At 25.6% G+C, this 17,525-nt stretch overlaps 3 protein-coding genes across 8 annotated transcripts; all 3 read right to left on the bottom strand.

The window, feature by feature from the left end:
* Positions 1-527: 527 nt before the first annotated feature.
* LOC124953860 (probable chitinase 10) lies at positions 528-1,098 on the bottom strand. The gene is made up of 2 exons (XM_047505866.1): positions 964-1,098; positions 528-783 (listed from the first exon to the last, which is right to left on the bottom strand). The coding sequence occupies exons 1-2, from the start codon at positions 1,030-1,032 to the stop codon at positions 622-624; spliced, it is 231 nt and encodes a 76-aa protein (XP_047361822.1). The 5' UTR covers positions 1,033-1,098; the 3' UTR covers positions 528-621.
* A 201-nt stretch (positions 1,099-1,299) lies between these two features.
* Positions 1,300-3,302, bottom strand: LOC124953792 (cytochrome c oxidase assembly protein COX18, mitochondrial). Of its 2 annotated transcripts, XM_047505704.1 has the most exons (7): positions 2,928-3,090; positions 2,709-2,841; positions 2,384-2,521; positions 2,143-2,290; positions 1,933-2,057; positions 1,738-1,848; positions 1,300-1,640 (listed from the first exon to the last, which is right to left on the bottom strand). In XM_047505704.1, exons 1-7 carry the CDS (start codon positions 2,954-2,956, stop codon positions 1,458-1,460), a joined length of 867 nt encoding a protein of 288 aa, XP_047361660.1. In that variant the 5' UTR covers positions 2,957-3,090; the 3' UTR covers positions 1,300-1,457. The 2 variants fall into 2 exon arrangements, with proteins under 2 accessions (XP_047361660.1, XP_047361652.1); XM_047505696.1 differs by having other exon boundaries at positions 2,709-3,302.
* A 150-nt stretch (positions 3,303-3,452) lies between these two features.
* LOC124953519 (DNA-dependent protein kinase catalytic subunit-like) lies at positions 3,453-17,099 on the bottom strand. Of its 5 annotated transcripts, XM_047505047.1 has the most exons (15): positions 16,386-17,099; positions 16,130-16,311; positions 15,859-16,030; positions 15,649-15,767; positions 15,189-15,581; positions 14,902-15,077; positions 14,530-14,783; positions 11,705-14,343; positions 11,474-11,629; positions 7,813-11,339; positions 7,211-7,739; positions 4,765-7,068; positions 3,981-4,677; positions 3,665-3,870; positions 3,453-3,593 (listed from the first exon to the last, which is right to left on the bottom strand). In XM_047505047.1, exons 1-15 carry the CDS (start codon positions 16,510-16,512, stop codon positions 3,516-3,518), a joined length of 11,559 nt encoding a protein of 3,852 aa, XP_047361003.1. In that variant the 5' UTR covers positions 16,513-17,099; the 3' UTR covers positions 3,453-3,515. The 5 variants fall into 5 exon arrangements, with proteins under 5 accessions (XP_047361003.1, XP_047361016.1, XP_047361010.1 ...); XM_047505060.1 differs by lacking the exon at positions 16,386-17,099 and having other exon boundaries at positions 15,189-15,576; positions 16,130-16,271; XM_047505054.1 differs by lacking the exon at positions 16,386-17,099 and having other exon boundaries at positions 15,859-16,057; positions 16,130-16,251.
* Positions 17,100-17,525: the final 426 nt, after the last annotated feature.

The following is a 17,525-nucleotide window of genomic DNA, read 5'->3' as shown; positions in this document are numbered from 1 at the left end:
GATTCCGACGTAAGCTCGATGTAAACGCAAGGGAAAAAGTAACAACATTATACATTCAAAATTTGTGAGAGCTTTATTTTATCTTCTTACGTTTTAGTTTATCTTAAGTCGATAATAAGAGAACAAAAAGCAAGAAGGAGAATATTGCCTTTTTTTAAAACAAAACGATATTTATTTTTCCGCATTTACATTTAAATCTCGTGACGTACTTGGTGACTGATCATTTAAAGAAATTGTAGATGTATTGTATTTTTTAATTTCTCAAGAAGATTAATGTATAAGATTACGTATATCGGAAAAGGATTTTCTTTAAAACATCGTATTTTTCGATTTCTATTGGAATTTCCCAACGTTTCATTCTATACATATGAAATGTTATTAACGCTAATAATAGAATGCATATCACGTAAAGAATACGCTGATTTACAATGATAATAAGCATTTAATACTTCAATATACAGATAATGAATCAATTTCAAAATTAATCATAAGGATGCCGTATCAATAATATCCGAGAAATTCTTATATTCTATAATAATACGCTCTCATTTATTTTATCTTTATTTCTCTCTAATAACATATTTACACATGTAACGTGTGTTTTATTTCCAAAAAAATTCATCATCCTCGATTATTACAGCCATCCCGATTTTGCAAAGGATAATCGCACGTTCCAATCGCAGGATTAAATTCGGTGCCAGCACCACAACTTAATACAAAACAACCACTAGCATCGCATTGTTGATATTTAGTACAATCGCCAGGATATGGCATAACTTGCGCCTAAAAAAATATTATTTATTTATTTTTTTTTTCTTTTTTTTTTCAAATGTAAAATTCGAATCGTTTCGTATTGTTTAAAATACGAATATATTATTTAAAAAAATATAAATGGTTTCGTACGATACTTGATTTTTTCATTAAATGAATAAAAAATAAAAGGGATTTAGAAAAATCACTTACCATTGAATACTCAAATAGATATAAACTCATACAAAGGAGTGCTAACAATAAAATAGCGTTAAACTTCATCTTGATTCGTCCTTTGATTCACAGTCGTGATTAAGCCTCCACTGATCAAGGAATGGTCTTTATATAGAGACACGGAAAATAAGGAAAACAATTTATCATTATTAGAATTCGCTATCACGGAAATTATTTCTTTTTTTCCGCGTTATCGATCCTGTTTTAATTGTGATTGGCTCACGTTACGAATAAGCTTGTATCGACCTTATAGATCGCACTTAAGATCAAAGGTGTAGTAAATATATATATTTTTATATAAATGATTATACTTGCCTTGAATATAGTATAAATTAGAAAGATCGTACGAATGATAAATTAACAGCATATAATTAGAAATCATTTTATATGTATTTTTTATTTAATATTTATGTTGAATTAATATATATTTAATACTATTTTCACAACTTTAGAATATTTATTTTATGTATCAATCATTTTAATCTTCTCATCAATTGTGCTCTATTCTTTATCTTCTCATATAAATAACTATATGGATGTGATAATTCTGAATCAGTTTCTGGAATTCTTGTTAATCTGCGAAATTTTGGTGACATCAATAAAAATTTTTGACACAGACTAAAAGCACTGTTCGTTATCCAATATAAGCTCAGAGACTGAAATAAATTATTATTTTTAAATATATATTTATTTGATGAATTAGGAACTAATTGAAAAACATAATTCTAATAAAATTATTTCTTTATAACTTACAGAAGGTATATATGGTGCTAGAGGTATTATTATAAGTGCTACTAATCTAAAAAAAGTAAAGAAACCTTTCTGCAGTCGTGTAGGTTCCTTCAATCTGAACATGATTGTAACCTATAAGCAACAATTGTAATGAAACTGAGATTTAAGATAAATATATTAATAAACAAAATTATTAATAGTATATCAATATCTTACCTCTATATTAGCTAAATTTATTAGTCCAATCAATACAGGTAATATAAAAAAATGATCTATATCTGCCAGATTTAATATCCAACCAAAACCACCCGTCGTGAGTTCAAGATAATTCTCATAAGCATCTATTTCAATAAATGAAACTTTTTGATAAAAATTTAATAGAAATATTTTATAATACTAATTATGTAAAAAATCATTCTCTCTTACAAATATTAGATTTGGGAAACATATAACATAAGTTTCTGAGTGCAAAGGTTGATAATACCAATATTGGAACTTCTAAATATAGAAGAAGTATACTTTTTACTGGATGACAATTGTCTCTAACAATCAGGTCCTTCCATGCTTTTCTTACCTACAGTAAATAGTTATATCATATTACTAAATATAAAGAATTATTTTGAACATTTATGCAATAATGAAACATATTAACAATAAAAGTACATACCGAACGATTATACATACGTCTTGTATATTCTTCTGACCATTCATGTCTAAACATGTCCTCTTTAGTTTTTCTTTTCAAATTTGTAGTAATACCAACCATTTCATGTTGTAGATTTTCTAGCTTAGCAGTTATATTTTGCTAAAAATAATAATATAAATATATTAGTACGATTGTATTAATATCATATCATATCAGAAGTACTTTGATATAACTTTATTTAATTCCAAATAATAACGTAACTTCAAATGAATCTTGAATAATATATAGTTTGAACACTTTTAATTAAAAAATAAATACATAACACAAAATGTACATAATTAATTACCTGATATATTGATAATGGTAAACTAATGCTTAATCGTAGTAAACTAGTTGCCAATATTATAGTTGCCCACCATGGTAAACCTGTATAAGTATGTAACCATACTAAAGAATCTTGAGTAAATTCCACAGGTGTACTTCCAGATATAATATATATTAAATTAACATAATTTGTATACAAACTATCAGTCACTCCTTCAAAAAAACTTGAGATTTGTCTTACATTACAAGAATTTCGTGTAGTAAAATCATTTTTAACAAAAAGCGGATTTGTTCCAAAATATGATGATTGTTTATTTATGATTTTATGCACAGATGTATGCGTGGAAATAAATTTATATTGTTTTTGATATATACTATTTTGTTTAGTTCTATTAATTATCAATATATGATTAATCTGATTAGAACATTCTTTTGATATTGTATTGTTAATACCGGTAGAATGAACCAATAGTGTCTTAAAATGGTTATCAATTAATGAATTTTTAAAAGAGGAATATGAACTAATATAAAAAGATTTATTATTAATTTTACGAAATACACAAATACTATTATGTAAGTTTGTAATATGCATTACACAATGGCGAAAACTTATCATTCTTCTGAAAATATTAATATTTTTTAAATACACTCTTTTGCACTTTCGTAATGTTTTTTGAGGTTAAATGACATAATACTATGTAAAATAGTAATGAAGTTTATTTAATGAAAGGTAATATATTAAAAAAATTTATATATAACAATATATGAAGCATCTTATTCTATTACTATATTAGATTTTATTAAATTTATTTCTAATATTTATATTGGTTTATAGCCATGGTTTCCAACCAACAAAGGTACGACCCAAAATATTTAAATCTGTCGCTTGATCTAATAAACATTCAACCTGTGAAAATATATTCATGAATATATGCAATATTGACGAAACAATTACTAATAATGAAAAATAAATTTTACTTGTTCTTCTGCTGTTAACTTATCATCTCTCATATTGAAACGAATACGTTTAATGCCATCATTGCCATTAACTATTACATAATATCTATCAAAATATTGATCACTATATAGATCCTTCAATTGTTCCAATGTTATTATTGATGGTTTATTGCCATTCAATTTTTTTTCCACAATACTTATTCTTTTCTGTGGTAGCCATTTCACATCTATAATTTACATAAATTAATTAATATACAAATATATAACTTGTAATTACAAATATATATATGTGAAAGTTAATGTATAAATGTAACGTTATATACTTTTCTATATTTACCTGTATTCACTTCTTCAACTCTTTCCAATGCTTTATTAACACTTTCTGTCCAATTTAAAGGTTCATGTATAAAAACATCTAAACATGCAAGAATAGCACTCTTATCACATTGCAAAGCTTTTAAAACATGAATCATTGTTGCTCCAAAGAGATCCTTTTCAGTAAATGGTTTTAAAAGTCCAAGAATTTGAGGTGTCAAGCGAAATGGCATAAGTTGAGGTATCATTGAATCAATGCCAGCATCAAAAGCCTGATCAAAATCGATACCTAAACATTTCCCTGATCCAATTGAAATTAAAATGTTTGATAAATGACGATCTCCAATACCCAAAATCCAATGTACAGCACACATTGTGGCATAACTAGTAATAAAATTTCGTCTGAATGTTATAAAACTCTCTGGCGATGGACATAGTATTATGCATGTTTTACGCAACAAATCCCATTCTGTTTTAGCAATCAGTTTATTCATTTGTATAGTAACTGCATTAGCATCATATTTTAAAGTTGCTTCTTTATATTGTACTGCTAACTTTCCAGAAGATCCAGCCTTTTTAATCCATGCAGTGTAGTCTGTTTCAATGGTTTCATAATGAAGACGTTTATTTTCAGGAATAGTAAAAGAAATTAAATCTTGTAGTGGTTTAGTATTTTTAATCCATTGTATAAGTCCCAATGATGTTGATAGTGGAATTACCTGCAATTAATATACAATAAATTATATTTTTATTTAATTTAGGTGATATATGAATTATTTATGAAATTACATTATAAATCTACATACTTGATAAGTATCAATAAATAAATGACGTTGTTTACAAGCTATGTCAGTATTCAAAGTTTTATTTATGATTGAAAAAGTTTGTTGTAATCTTTGATCGAGTCTTAAATCTTCTCCAAATTTGTTTAAGAACATATAATCCTTTGCATCATCTCCTACTATAGTGATACGAACTGGTTTACGTAATGATTCCATAACTTTTACAATTGGTTCTATTTTCATAATCTTAGTATGATATTGTGGCATGGGTTTTCTATAGCCTGTATATTGTCCTGGTACTTCTAAATGACTTTCATTAAACTCACATAACCACGGACTATAATCTTTCAATAATGTACTGATTTTCCTTGCTTTAAAAGATTGTTTCAGAGTTTCATTTATAATTTGTAAATATTGACGAATTTCTTTCTCGTCTTTCATTGTTTCAAGTCGTGTTAAATTAAATTTACTATTTTTAAAGATACCATAAGTATTTCCTGGTCTTGGTTCATTTCTGTTTTTTCTTGAAGATGGATAAATTTTTTTCAACAACATATCAATTGCAGTTGCTGGACCCTTGGACAAATTTTTAATACATTCATGGAGATAATACTGTAAATATGATTCTGGTTGAACTACATATTGCATTGCCTCAAGAAATTGTTCTAATTCTCGATTATCGTACAGAAATTGCCTGATTTTATACATTCGTGAATCATTCATGACACTCGGATTCGTTTGTATTGTTAAACGAAGTGTATATATAAGAGCATTTGGATAATCTTGAATAATTCTTTCAATAATCGGTATGATCAAATCTGCTATTGATGTCCCTAGATGAGAAAATAATTGTGCCTGCCATCTAAGAAATAGCCAAGACTGAATTTCGTTAGTATTGCTTATAAAAATCTCTTTAACTTCATCATTATTCAAATACTGATATTTCAATAAACAAGGAAAATAATGTGCTGCATCTACTGAACCATAGCTCATTGCTTTTAATGTAGAATTAACAAATTCTTTAAAAAAATTAATATTATTAGAAAATTTACAAAGTTGATCATAACAATATTTTGACAAAATAAAATAACAATCTTTTTTATTTCCAATGCTACAACATTCTTTTATTTTATTAAAGCTATAAGATTCCAATAGATTTCTTATATTCTCAATATTGCTGAATTCGACACATAGTTCTTTTAAGATTATGTCATTTTTAAATAATATATCAGCAAATTGTGCATTTTCATAACTTAACTGTACAAATCTTGTAGCTAACATACTTATATGTTGTCTAGTAGCAATATGTAGCAAAATATCAAGATTATTTTGATATAATATTTTATGTGAATATTTCCATGAAAAAACATAATAAGATAATTTTTTGTCAATAACTGATTCATCTTCTCCTTTTAGGTATTTAAGTCTAGCTGTAGTTAATATATATTTATGCTTAATTTGTGGTGAACAGAAATCAATCTGTTTCTTCAGAAAGGAAAAATGTTCACTTGCTATAGATTTATTTCTGTAACTTATAGACATATTAATCATATCAAGTGATAATTGATAAGAAATATTCTGTAATTCATTAATATACTTATATTCTTCATCACTTTGTGTATCAGTTTCCATTATACTTGTTATATGTTTTATATACAGAGGTGTAAAGTTTGTCCTATACAAAATCAGTTTATTCCATAAGAGAAGGTCATCTTGTATTGAAGGAATACTCTTAGACCAAAATCTTAGTAAATCTTGTGCACCTTGAGTAGTTTCTGAGACTTTCAAATATTTTAAAAATAGATCAATGTCACTGATTCCATGCAGTTTTTCCAATTTCTTTTTTTTAAGTTGAACTGATAGTGGATGTAGATGTATCCACTCTTCTCTTAGTTCATCAAGAGCAGCATTTAGAAAATCATGAGCAACGGTTCGGTCTTCATTTAAAAAAAATAAAGCTATATCTTCTCCAAAATTACGTTTAATATAACTTAATTTCTGTTCATCTTCAAACCAAACGTTTAAAACTTCTTTAAATTCATTAAACTCTAAACTTTCACCTGAAAGTAATGATTTGTGTACATACACCTGAAACATCCATGGAAACATCCAATTTTTCCATGTATCATTCCAAATATTTTCAAAATTTTTATCCAATCTATCTTTTATATATTTATTAATTTCGTCCCAATCTGACAAATGACTCAAGCATTCGAATAAACCTTGGAGACAGTGTTCTTTAATTAATCCTGTTTCTAATGTATAGACAGTTTCATATGCAGATTTTCCTCTTATCCAATCAGATGTAACTCGTGCAAAAGATGATTCCTAGAATAAAATTTGTGTTTTGCATAAATAACAATAATAATAATAATAATAATAAATATTAAAATTAAAAGAAACAAATATATTGAGAAATAAAACAATTGTTATTGTTTGTATGTAATATGTATATTACATAATTCAATACCTGTAAATGTTTATTATCAATTTTATCTCGAAAAATGCTTAAAACAATGTCAGTTTCATTCATAGATTCATAAAGTTTCGCTAATTGTATCCATTTATTAGTCTGCTCATTAATTTCATTTTCAATCAAATGTATTCTTTTCTGAGGTGGTGGTGTATCATCTGAATAATATATTAAATTTTCTTCTAAAAGAAGTGTAGCAATCGAATTAAAATTATTTGCCTTAGAAATCTTTGCTGTAATGTCAGGAGAACAGTCAATTATATGACATGAAAACATTGTTTCTAACACTGCAGCCATGAGGGAAGATCTTCCTTGACAGTTACATAATATTTGTTTTAAGATTGAAATAATATCATTGAGAATATTTGTATCCTGTTGATTTTTAATAGCTTCTATAAAAGAACTAAACATAGTAACTGTTATGTCTTTACAAATCAGTTGATCCTTTTTGATTAAGTTTTGCAGTGATTCAGTTAAATCGGAAAGAGTAATTTCAATATCAGGAAAGTCACCTAATCTATACTCCCTACAATTTTGTAAAACAAAATTATAATGATATACTCTTAATGTTTCTAGTATATGAATATAAAAATACTTACCTGCATAACTTTACACTATTCCTTTGTCTTATTGCTTCCTTTTTTATCATTTCAGCATGTTGTGAATTTTTTGTTATTTCTTTCTGTTTTATAAAATCTATAATAACAGATTGATTGGCTACAAATCTTTGTGATCGTTTATTATCAGCAGGTTGTAAAATCTTAGATGTTTGTAAATTCCTATCGTATTGCATATCATTCAAAAACATTTGGTTGGCGCGATCTTCATCCAGATATGTCGGTTCAAATTGTGGATCTTCTGTTGCACGTAACTTTATGTTGATGTTACTATTTTGAGATGATGTATAAAAATAATCAAAATTATCTATTGAAGATATTGTTTGAGTAAATACTTGAGTCATCTGACTTGCCAACGAAGAAGCAAATAATGGTGCAACAGATCCTACATTTTTTATTTTCCATGATGGAACAATTTCATAATTTTTATAAACACATGTAGTTAAAGGATCGAACATTTTACTTTTATACTGAACTGTCTTTGTTAGAAGATGCAACATTGTAAGTGATATAAATGGTAGAAAAACATCTTCTATATTGGGTGAATATATGTTCAAAATTTCTAACAATCTATCTGTTGTTTTGTTTGCTAAATTGTTATCTTCTGTCCAAAAATTTAATATCTTAGTTTGTAATTCTATAGCAGGATCCAATAAACCTTCAAGTAGAATTTGTTTACTTACATACATCAACTCTTCTATATTATTATCATATGGAGTAATTTTTAAATATCTATTATATATATTCATGAAGATTTTGTAAACTATCTCCCTATATTCTGAAAAATCATGTTTTACATATGGAGAAACCAACTTAGCAAGTGGCAATAGATCCAATGGTTCTAATATAAGAACTAATGCATGTATAATTTGAAGTGCTATTTTTTCACGAAGTGCAATTCGGTTTTTTAATATATCGTGGAACTTGATGTAATTAAGTTCCTTTATGATTTGTTCTTTAGAAAGTTTTGGAATTGTTAACAAAAATAATTCTAGACAAATAGCTTTTCCCATAGAATCAACTCTGGACATATTTAGTGTAATAAATTCAATATATTCTATGGCTAGATCTGGATAATTCTTACACAGAGCCTGAATACACCTAATTTGTCTATTTTCAAATTTCATTTGCATCTGTCGAAAAAAACTTCGTAATTTTTCAGCAATGTCATGTAATTTAGTAGAATAATTCACATCACTTTTAAAAAATTTAAATATTATTCCAAGAGCTTCACAACTTTGTAAAATCATTTCTTCATCTGTTTGCCAATTTTCAACAATTTTCTGTAGAAATTCCAAAATATCATCTCTATAAATAATTTCTGCATGCATATTGTTAGCTAAACATATTAATATCAGATGAATTGCTGCTTTAGGTGTATTTATCATTATTTCATTTAAATTTGTTGGAACTTTTAAACATGGCTGCCAAACTTTAACCATCATTCTAATAATATTAACATTATATTTATAAATTGCTCTTCGTGTATTCTTATCGTCAGATATTAGTACTTTTTGAAGAAGTCCTTCAAACAGTTTTTGGGCGTATACTTTCTCTTTAGTTTCATTAGGTATGGCAACTTTATGCCAATCTATTAATGTCAATAAAGCATCAGTAATAATATAATTTAACTTGTTTGTGTTTAAATATGAATTAATAGTAACCATAACTGGAAGAAGAAAAAATTTTGCATAATGTTCAAACAGCTGTGAGGTATTCAATATAACTTTTAACATAAACAATCTGATATTATTATTGCCTTGAATTAACATAGAACCATGGAAACATTTTAATAATTTAGGCAATGAGAGATTATCTTTGTCGGAAATATTGTAAATTTCTTTAGATATCATATGTATTAGTACTCCACAAATAGATGGCATACATTCATGATCGTTCAAATCATCAGATTCAAACAATAAGCTCATACTTTCTTCTTTGTTATTATTATTAGATTTATGAATAATATTAGTTTCATTTAAATCATAAACATTTAAATCTTCATTGAGTGTTGATTCAGCTATGTTGTAGCTATAAATGTATGAATAATTCCTTTCTTTCATATTAAATTGTTGGTTCACGAAATTTCTTATATTAATTAGCTTTTTTTGATTTTTAGAATAATATTCAATAGTTTGTTGAATATTATATTTCTTATCCAAATCGATAATATTTTCCCATATAAGCATATTTTTACTTCTATTTTCACCAAATACACTCATATATGCTTCTTCTTCATCTTTTAAACTTACAATTGCTATGGAACAGTTATATGCAGAACACTGCAATAATCGCATAATTTCCTTATGTTCTGGATTATCTGTTCTCAATGATCTTACATGAACAGTACTTTTATATAATTCTAATAAAAGTTCTTTACCAGTATTAATGTCATCAATAGCATTTCTTGTAATTTTGCTTTCAACACCAGTTATTTTTAGTATATCTATTTTTGCAAACATAATAGCAACAAGTTCATAACATCCAATTGTAGATATAATAAGTTGTTGTTTATCTATATTATTACCTATAAGATCTTTGGTAATGATTGTATAAATATCTTTAATATTGTTCTCATAAAATTGTTCAATTTCAGTTATGTTGCAAAACTGAAATATTGGTAAAAGAAACTTTTGCAAAATGTCAAATCTACTGGAGCTATCATTTCCAAAACTGTTAAGATCCATAAAGTATTTATAACACATTTCTAATGATTTTAAAACACAATTACAAGGAATAGTATTAAAATATTTTTTCATACACTCCTGTAATTTTTCAGTGAACAAATATTCACCACCACCTGCAGCAAAGAAAATTATAGTTTCAAAAACTATTAACGATTTTGTAATAGGTAATAGAGTTAATAGCATATAGAAACAATTTTTAATTTTCATTGCATCTATACTATGTTTAGACAATATGTTTTGCGATATCGAAAGTCTATCTTTTCTTAATGTGTGCAGAATAGTAACTAATTCAGGTTTATATGTAGATGACATATCTGTTAAACACACAAGGAAATTTTCTAGAAGTTTAGTCTTATATTCAATATCTATTTTTTCTGTTGCGAATTCTTTTAGAATCCATTGATAAAAATATTCTGACATATGCACAACCTTTATAGGATCCTGCAATAAATGCACAGAAATTCCATATATGTTAATTAGTTTCTCTTTTCTGCTCTCAATATTATTTACAGCTCTGTTTAAAGTAATGAATTTTTTTATGATTGTAGTTACTAAAGGTTCTATATTATCTTTAAATTTATTTTTGTGATGCTGTGTAAATAGCATTAATTCTTCTAACATAATTAATGCAAAAGATGTATTTGTTTGTAATAGATTTTCAAGAATTGTCATAGTTTCTTCTATATCTTTTAAAATATATCCAAAAATGATATCTTTAAATGTACTCAAAAAATATTCTCCATATGATATTTCTATAGAATCTAGTCCAAACAACATATCATTGTTTCCAATTAAATTTATTAATTTTTTTGTCATTGATGGCTGAAATAAATTTTTAAATTAAGACAAAAAAATAAATATTTTTTAAAAATATTATGATAATACTATTTCTAAGACAATATCACAGATACTTATATATCACAATTATGTACTCATATTATAAAGAAATTATTTACCTTACAATTTGTAAGAAACAATTCCATCACACTCTGTAAATATTCTATTGTTTGTGAATGGAAACTAACACAAACCAAAATTCCAGCTTCCTTTTTTGACAAAGAGTTAAAAATATATTCAACATTATGTTCTAAATTTTCGAAAGTTTTTTGATCCTGTAATAAACAATGAGTGATAAATATATGTTATGACTTTATCAATTATAAAATAATATTTATATCAATGCTGACCTTACACAATTGAGAAAGAATATTACAATTTTCTAATATAATAAGACCTTTCACATATTCCTTGATTTCTGTAGATATTGTATCATTATTTCTATGTAAAGTCAAAAAAGTAGTACAATGTTTCATTACATAATTTTCTATTTTTCTTTTAAAAGAATACTGTAATGATTCATTCATTTTTTGTACAAGTACTTGTAGTAACTGTTCCAATAATAATGGTAATTGTTCTTTTATTGTAATATTTCTCATGTCAAATCCTAATACTTGTGGACATATTACACATTTAGCTATTAATTCAAATAGTTCTTCATTGAGAAAAAAATCAGGTATAATATTACTATTTAAATTGAGAAGAATTTTAATAAAATCGAATATTGTCATTATAATTTTGCATTGCAATGTTTGTAATTGTTCAACTTCTTTAGAAATTACTACTTTATCTTCTGTTTGTATCTTAACTTTCAATAGTAAGTGTATAAAATTTTTTATATAATCGAAAATAACATCTTTCTCAGGATTTATATCAGTGAATAAATAATTTATATCGATTAATTTTTTGTTTATCAACCACATATAACAATCCAAACTTTTCAAAAGCAATAACATATTTTGAAAGGAAATATCTTCTCCTTTTAATTTTAAATCTTTTAATATTATACAATTAATTGCTTGTATTCCATTTTTCTCAATATAAGATTCAATAAATTCTATTGGTGAATTATAAATAAAAAGACATTTAGAAATCTGAACAAACAATTCCATACTCTTTTGTCTGCAATTTGGATCCAAAGATCCACATTGGGTAAATAACCAATTAACTGCATCAGTTAATGTTCTTCCTGTAAATGCAGATGGTTTTCTACATTGTGGATGATCTTCATTCAATAAATCTTCTTTAATTTGTATGACTTTATTGATATGGTTAAGAGCATTATGAATTGAAATATCATTACATTCTTCTAAACTTTTAATAAAGCAATATAATAGCTCTAACCAATATGTTGTAATTATTTCTTCATGTTCACGCATAAATCTATAAAGATGATTAAAAGCAGTAGCTGCTGCTATACGTTTGCACTTAGAAGGATGTATTGCAAAATTAGTAATTTTTGTTATGATACTATTAACATAAATATTGAGTTCGTTCATCTTTGATAATTGTCTCAAAGACCAATTTGTAAATTCGGCTAAACATAAGCCAGAAAATTCTCTGACAGATGACTTTCCATTATTACATAAACCATTAAAAAGTGAATTTATAAACAGATCGGTTGCAAGTGAGTTGGACATAAATTGTGAACTCAACCAATGCGACAATTGTATCATTAAAGGTTGAAAAAGTTTCCACACAACTTCATCAGAATCACAACTAAGGTCAAGTAATACTGGAAATAATGCTTCATATAAAGTAGCAAAACGATCTATATCTTCTAATCTTAAATGTTGTTTTGTTTTACCAAGAATAAATGAAACCATTTTATGAAGTAATTCACTTGCAATTACTTTTGTGCGTCTATCTCCAGAACTTTGAGCTAATGTTATCAATCTGGGAAAAATTTTATCAAAATGAAACTCTACACTCAAATCTGGAAAAAGCAATGTACATTTCAGTAAATCTTTCTTATCCCAAGTTGATCCTGTGTTTAAAGCTCTTCTATATACAACATCTGATAAAACATTACAATCCAATGAGCCAAAGAATAAAAGGATTCTTCTTTGAAGGCTTTCCAATGTGTTGTCATTATCAATTAGAGTTATATGTTTAATAACTTTTCTTTCAGACTTTATAATATCTTGTAATAATTCAGTAGAACTTTCCTTGCTTTGTAAAAATAATTCTAAATTTGGTATTATTTCTAATAAGAAATCCTTTGTATCTTCTCGATTTAAATGAGATATCCATTTTTCTAAAGTATCAAGTATAACAGAAGCAAGGTCAAAATCATTCAAACTCATCATAATAGCAATTTTGAATGTAGGAATCGTACGATTCAATACGTTTGCAACGTAAGTAATTGGCATACACATAATTAAATAAAGACAAGCAGTGAATAACTCATTAGAAAAAGAAATTATCTGATCTAAAGTATTTATCAAATATTTATGCACTAATTCTCGTATTTCTGTATCATTATCATCTTCATTATCCAGAGCAAATATTTCAGAATTCTTTATGATTGCATGAACTAATTTGTAAAATCCTGATATCAAAGGATATCTATAAGACATTCTAATAATTTCATATAAAAATTTATGTATTGTATTTTTCAACAGAAACGGTTCCATCTGGTCAATTATATCTATCATAAGATCCACCATATTAAGAAATATCCTGAAATCTGTTTCATTTTCAGCAATTTGAGACAAAGCTGCGTCAGAAAGAATACAATCTTCCTTTATCTTAGTATTTAAATTTATTTTAGTTAGTAACATAATATAGACGTTTATTATTTTATCAAACACTTGCTGTGCTATTAATATTTTTCCATATTTGTATCTATTTGGTTTCAGCAATTCAGTCCACAAAGGTAAATAATTCTTGTAACAAATTGGACATTCTGAAAGATTATGTAGCTCACGTTGCAATTCAGCATCAATCTGCAATGTGTGTGAGCATGTCCACACAATACCATCAAGAACTATATAAAATTAGAATATATTAAAATAGAAGATTTTTATATTAATTAAATTAAAAACATATATATATATATATATATATATATATATATATATATATATATATATATATATATATATATATATATATATATATATATATATATATATATATATATATATATATATATATATACACATATACTTACTTATATTATAAAGAAATTCATCTAATAATATTTTGTTTATAGAAGCTATATTAATTATAGTTTTTATTAAAGACGAAATTACATAAGTTTTACGCATCCCAGAGAAATCAGGATATCTTTTAATAGAAAAAACACTAATTTTTATCAGAAGTTTTATTTGCCCAATGGACACATCTGATACGTAAAGAAGTATTTCTGATAATGCTTCTTGGTAATCATTGATATTTTCAAATTGTGTATGTTCCACATTTTCTCTAAAGTACAAATAAGAAATATAATATCAATTTTTAATAATTATATACAGAATCATAATACATGTATATCTATATTTATAGATATATTTTTTGTTAGAATATAATAAAAACTAAATACCTCAAACACAAAGGAACTGCATAGCGAGCAATAAGTAAATACATATCTTTAACTTCATTACTAAAATATCTTTTACAAGGAGCAGCCAATTTACTAAATCCATATACTACAAGTCTTAATGAATTTGGATCTAATGCAGGATCCATTAGTTGTTCTTTAAGAAGATTTTTAAAATACTGAAAGTTTACATATCCACACACACACATATAAATATAAATGTTATTTAAATACATATTATTAAATATTAAAAATGAAGTATATTCTTAATGTATGTAAAAATTGATTACCAGAAACATTGTTTTATTTTTTTCTTCATCACTAGATCTTAACATAATTTCAAAATTATTGTAATAGGCTTTCAATGCTTGTTGCCCACATTGTCCATTTGTATCTTTCTCTTTTGTTAAATTAGTAAACAATATATGCCAATGTTCATAATCATTGCATACAAATGTAGAAAATAAATTCATATGTCTTGATAACAAAATAATTGCTGCTCTCATAATATACTTTTTTGGTGAATTTTCATTTGGCATGCTAAGATATTTGATCCATTTATATAATTCTGCATAATATTCTGAATCTATTTCCTCAGTTTCACAAAGATTATTTAAGATATTAGTAAGAACTTCCAAATAAATTTGAATCTCATTACGTTGATTCTTTAATGAAGGGCTATACTATAAAGATAAAAATATGTTATTATTACATGTACATGTAGAATATTCAAGTAATAATGCATTATACCTGGCTTTTAAAATCATTAAACAATAATATAAAAATATTATTTTTATATCTCTGCAATTGTGAAATTTGTGGATGATATTGTGCAATTGTTCCAAAAACAGAGAAGATGAAACTTCTTTCTGTAATAAAAATACATACTTTCAAGAAATGTTCATATGTTATGTTAAATAAGGATTACTATTGTTTTCAACATGTTATTAAATGACATACCAATGAAATTGAGTTTATATTTTTCATTAAATTTAGACATAAACTCTTCGATTGTTTCATCTAAATTTAGCTTATTTTCTTCAAATGTTTCTATTAATTTGTTCAAAGTACTGCAAGCAGCCTTTTTGATAATTACAGAACAATGCATAATAAGTGCCAATTGACAAATAGCCTAAATAAAATAAATAAATCACAAAAACTTTACTTTAAATGATGAATTTACAATATATAAGATATTCATTATTTTACACATATAAAGTTGTATTCTTACTTTAATTGGTAGAATATACTGATGAAATATCATATGAAAATGTTCTATAATAAATTCAATTATTAGAAAAACTTCTTTAACCACTTTATCAAAATTTTTTCGTGATACTGGCCTATCAAATTCATTCTTGAGAAAAGAGAGCAATCCACTATCGCTATTAAAAAGATTCAATAATGCTTGCTCTGTGGAAAAAAATTTGTGATTTAAATAAATTTTAAATATATTAACATTTCTATATATATATCTGAACACTCACTGCTCTCTTCTTTCGTTAAACTTTGGAAGTATTTACGACTATCCTTTAAAAAATCTACTAGATCATCAGTATTATTTTCTTGTACACATCTTCTAAAAATGTCCATAAACGATGTAAACGACTCCATATTTAGTATCCACTAAATTATCAAAATTATGTGCATAGAGTACTATATCATTTTATACCATATAAATAGGTTATAAGATTTTTAGCAATTTTGTATGTATATAATAAATATTATTATAACACCTCGAAATATAATTGTAATTAATTTACATAATGAGACGATGATTTATAAACTGCCTCAGATTACAAAGCAATAGATTTTTTAATGTTTCATAAGTGCTGTCACTTAACTGTTGATAGCGATAGAAAATATAAACATAACCTATTTACAATATTATATGTCCAATAACATTATTTTGATTGACACATATACTGCATAACAAAAAATATTTCTAAAACTATTACAAATTCTATAATAATTCTATCTTTACACAGAAAATCAATTTAGAAAAATATTTATAAAGAATATAAGTTCAAAAGACAAATTCTCCATTTGACGACAAGATATGAAATTCTAAATAGGTCTGCGCATGTATAGAATGATGCAAAAGTCAAGCAGCTATTTTCATTCTATCGATAGTATATTATCGATAAATATCAATAAAGATATCAATATGAATAGATATATGAAATAATAAAACATTAAGTTCATTTTATATTTAAATTCATTTATATATAAATTAATAAATGAAATTAATCATGATATTAATTTTGACGACAATGAATAATTAAATGACGATATTAATGATAATAATAATAAAATGACTGAATTATAACTATTCACTAATTTTTGTTTAAAGCGTGTTTGATTTTAGCGACATGTATGGACAAAATATGAACTACAAATATAAGTGAGGAAAAGCTGCCTCTATCATGAATCTATTGTATCGATGTATAAGCTTGTTTGATTATTTTTTTTTTCACGTGACATAATTGATTTCATGTGTGTAGAGTAAGTAGCGTTAGTAGGACTGTTAGTAGAACTTTTAGTAGATTAGTAGGACTATTAGTAGGACTGTTAATAGAACTTTTCAATCTCTCATATGTACAATATATCTTTCTTTGATGGTAGTG

This window comes from Vespa velutina, chromosome 1, assembly GCF_912470025.1.
Source record: "Vespa velutina chromosome 1, iVesVel2.1, whole genome shotgun sequence".
NCBI classification, from domain to species: domain Eukaryota; kingdom Metazoa; phylum Arthropoda; class Insecta; order Hymenoptera; family Vespidae; genus Vespa; species Vespa velutina.
This window is presented reverse-complemented; position numbering and strand designations above follow the sequence as displayed.

Coding starts and splice junctions, on each gene's coding strand:
- LOC124953792 (XM_047505696.1), bottom strand. CDS start 3,302: ATGATAAGTTTTCGCCATTGTGTAATGCATATTACAAACTTACATAAT. Junction 2,522..2,708: donor TACCATTATCAATATATCAG/GTAATTAATTAT, acceptor TATTATTTTTAG/CAAAATATAACTGCTAAGCT. Junction 1,849..1,932: donor TAAATTTAGCTAATATAGAG/GTAAGATATTGA, acceptor TGTTGCTTATAG/GTTACAATCATGTTCAGATT.
- LOC124953519 (XM_047505047.1), bottom strand. CDS start 16,512: ATGGAGTCGTTTACATCGTTTATGGACATTTTTAGAAGATGTGTACAA. Junction 16,312..16,385: donor TTTAACGAAAGAAGAGAGCA/GTGAGTGTTCAG, acceptor TTTTTTCCACAG/AGCAAGCATTATTGAATCTT. Junction 15,768..15,858: donor ATATAAACTCAATTTCATTG/GTATGTCATTTA, acceptor TTTTTATTACAG/AAAGAAGTTTCATCTTCTCT.
- LOC124953860 (XM_047505866.1), bottom strand. CDS start 1,032: ATGAAGTTTAACGCTATTTTATTGTTAGCACTCCTTTGTATGAGTTTA. Junction 784..963: donor ATCTATTTGAGTATTCAATG/GTAAGTGATTTT, acceptor ATATTTTTTTAG/GCGCAAGTTATGCCATATCC.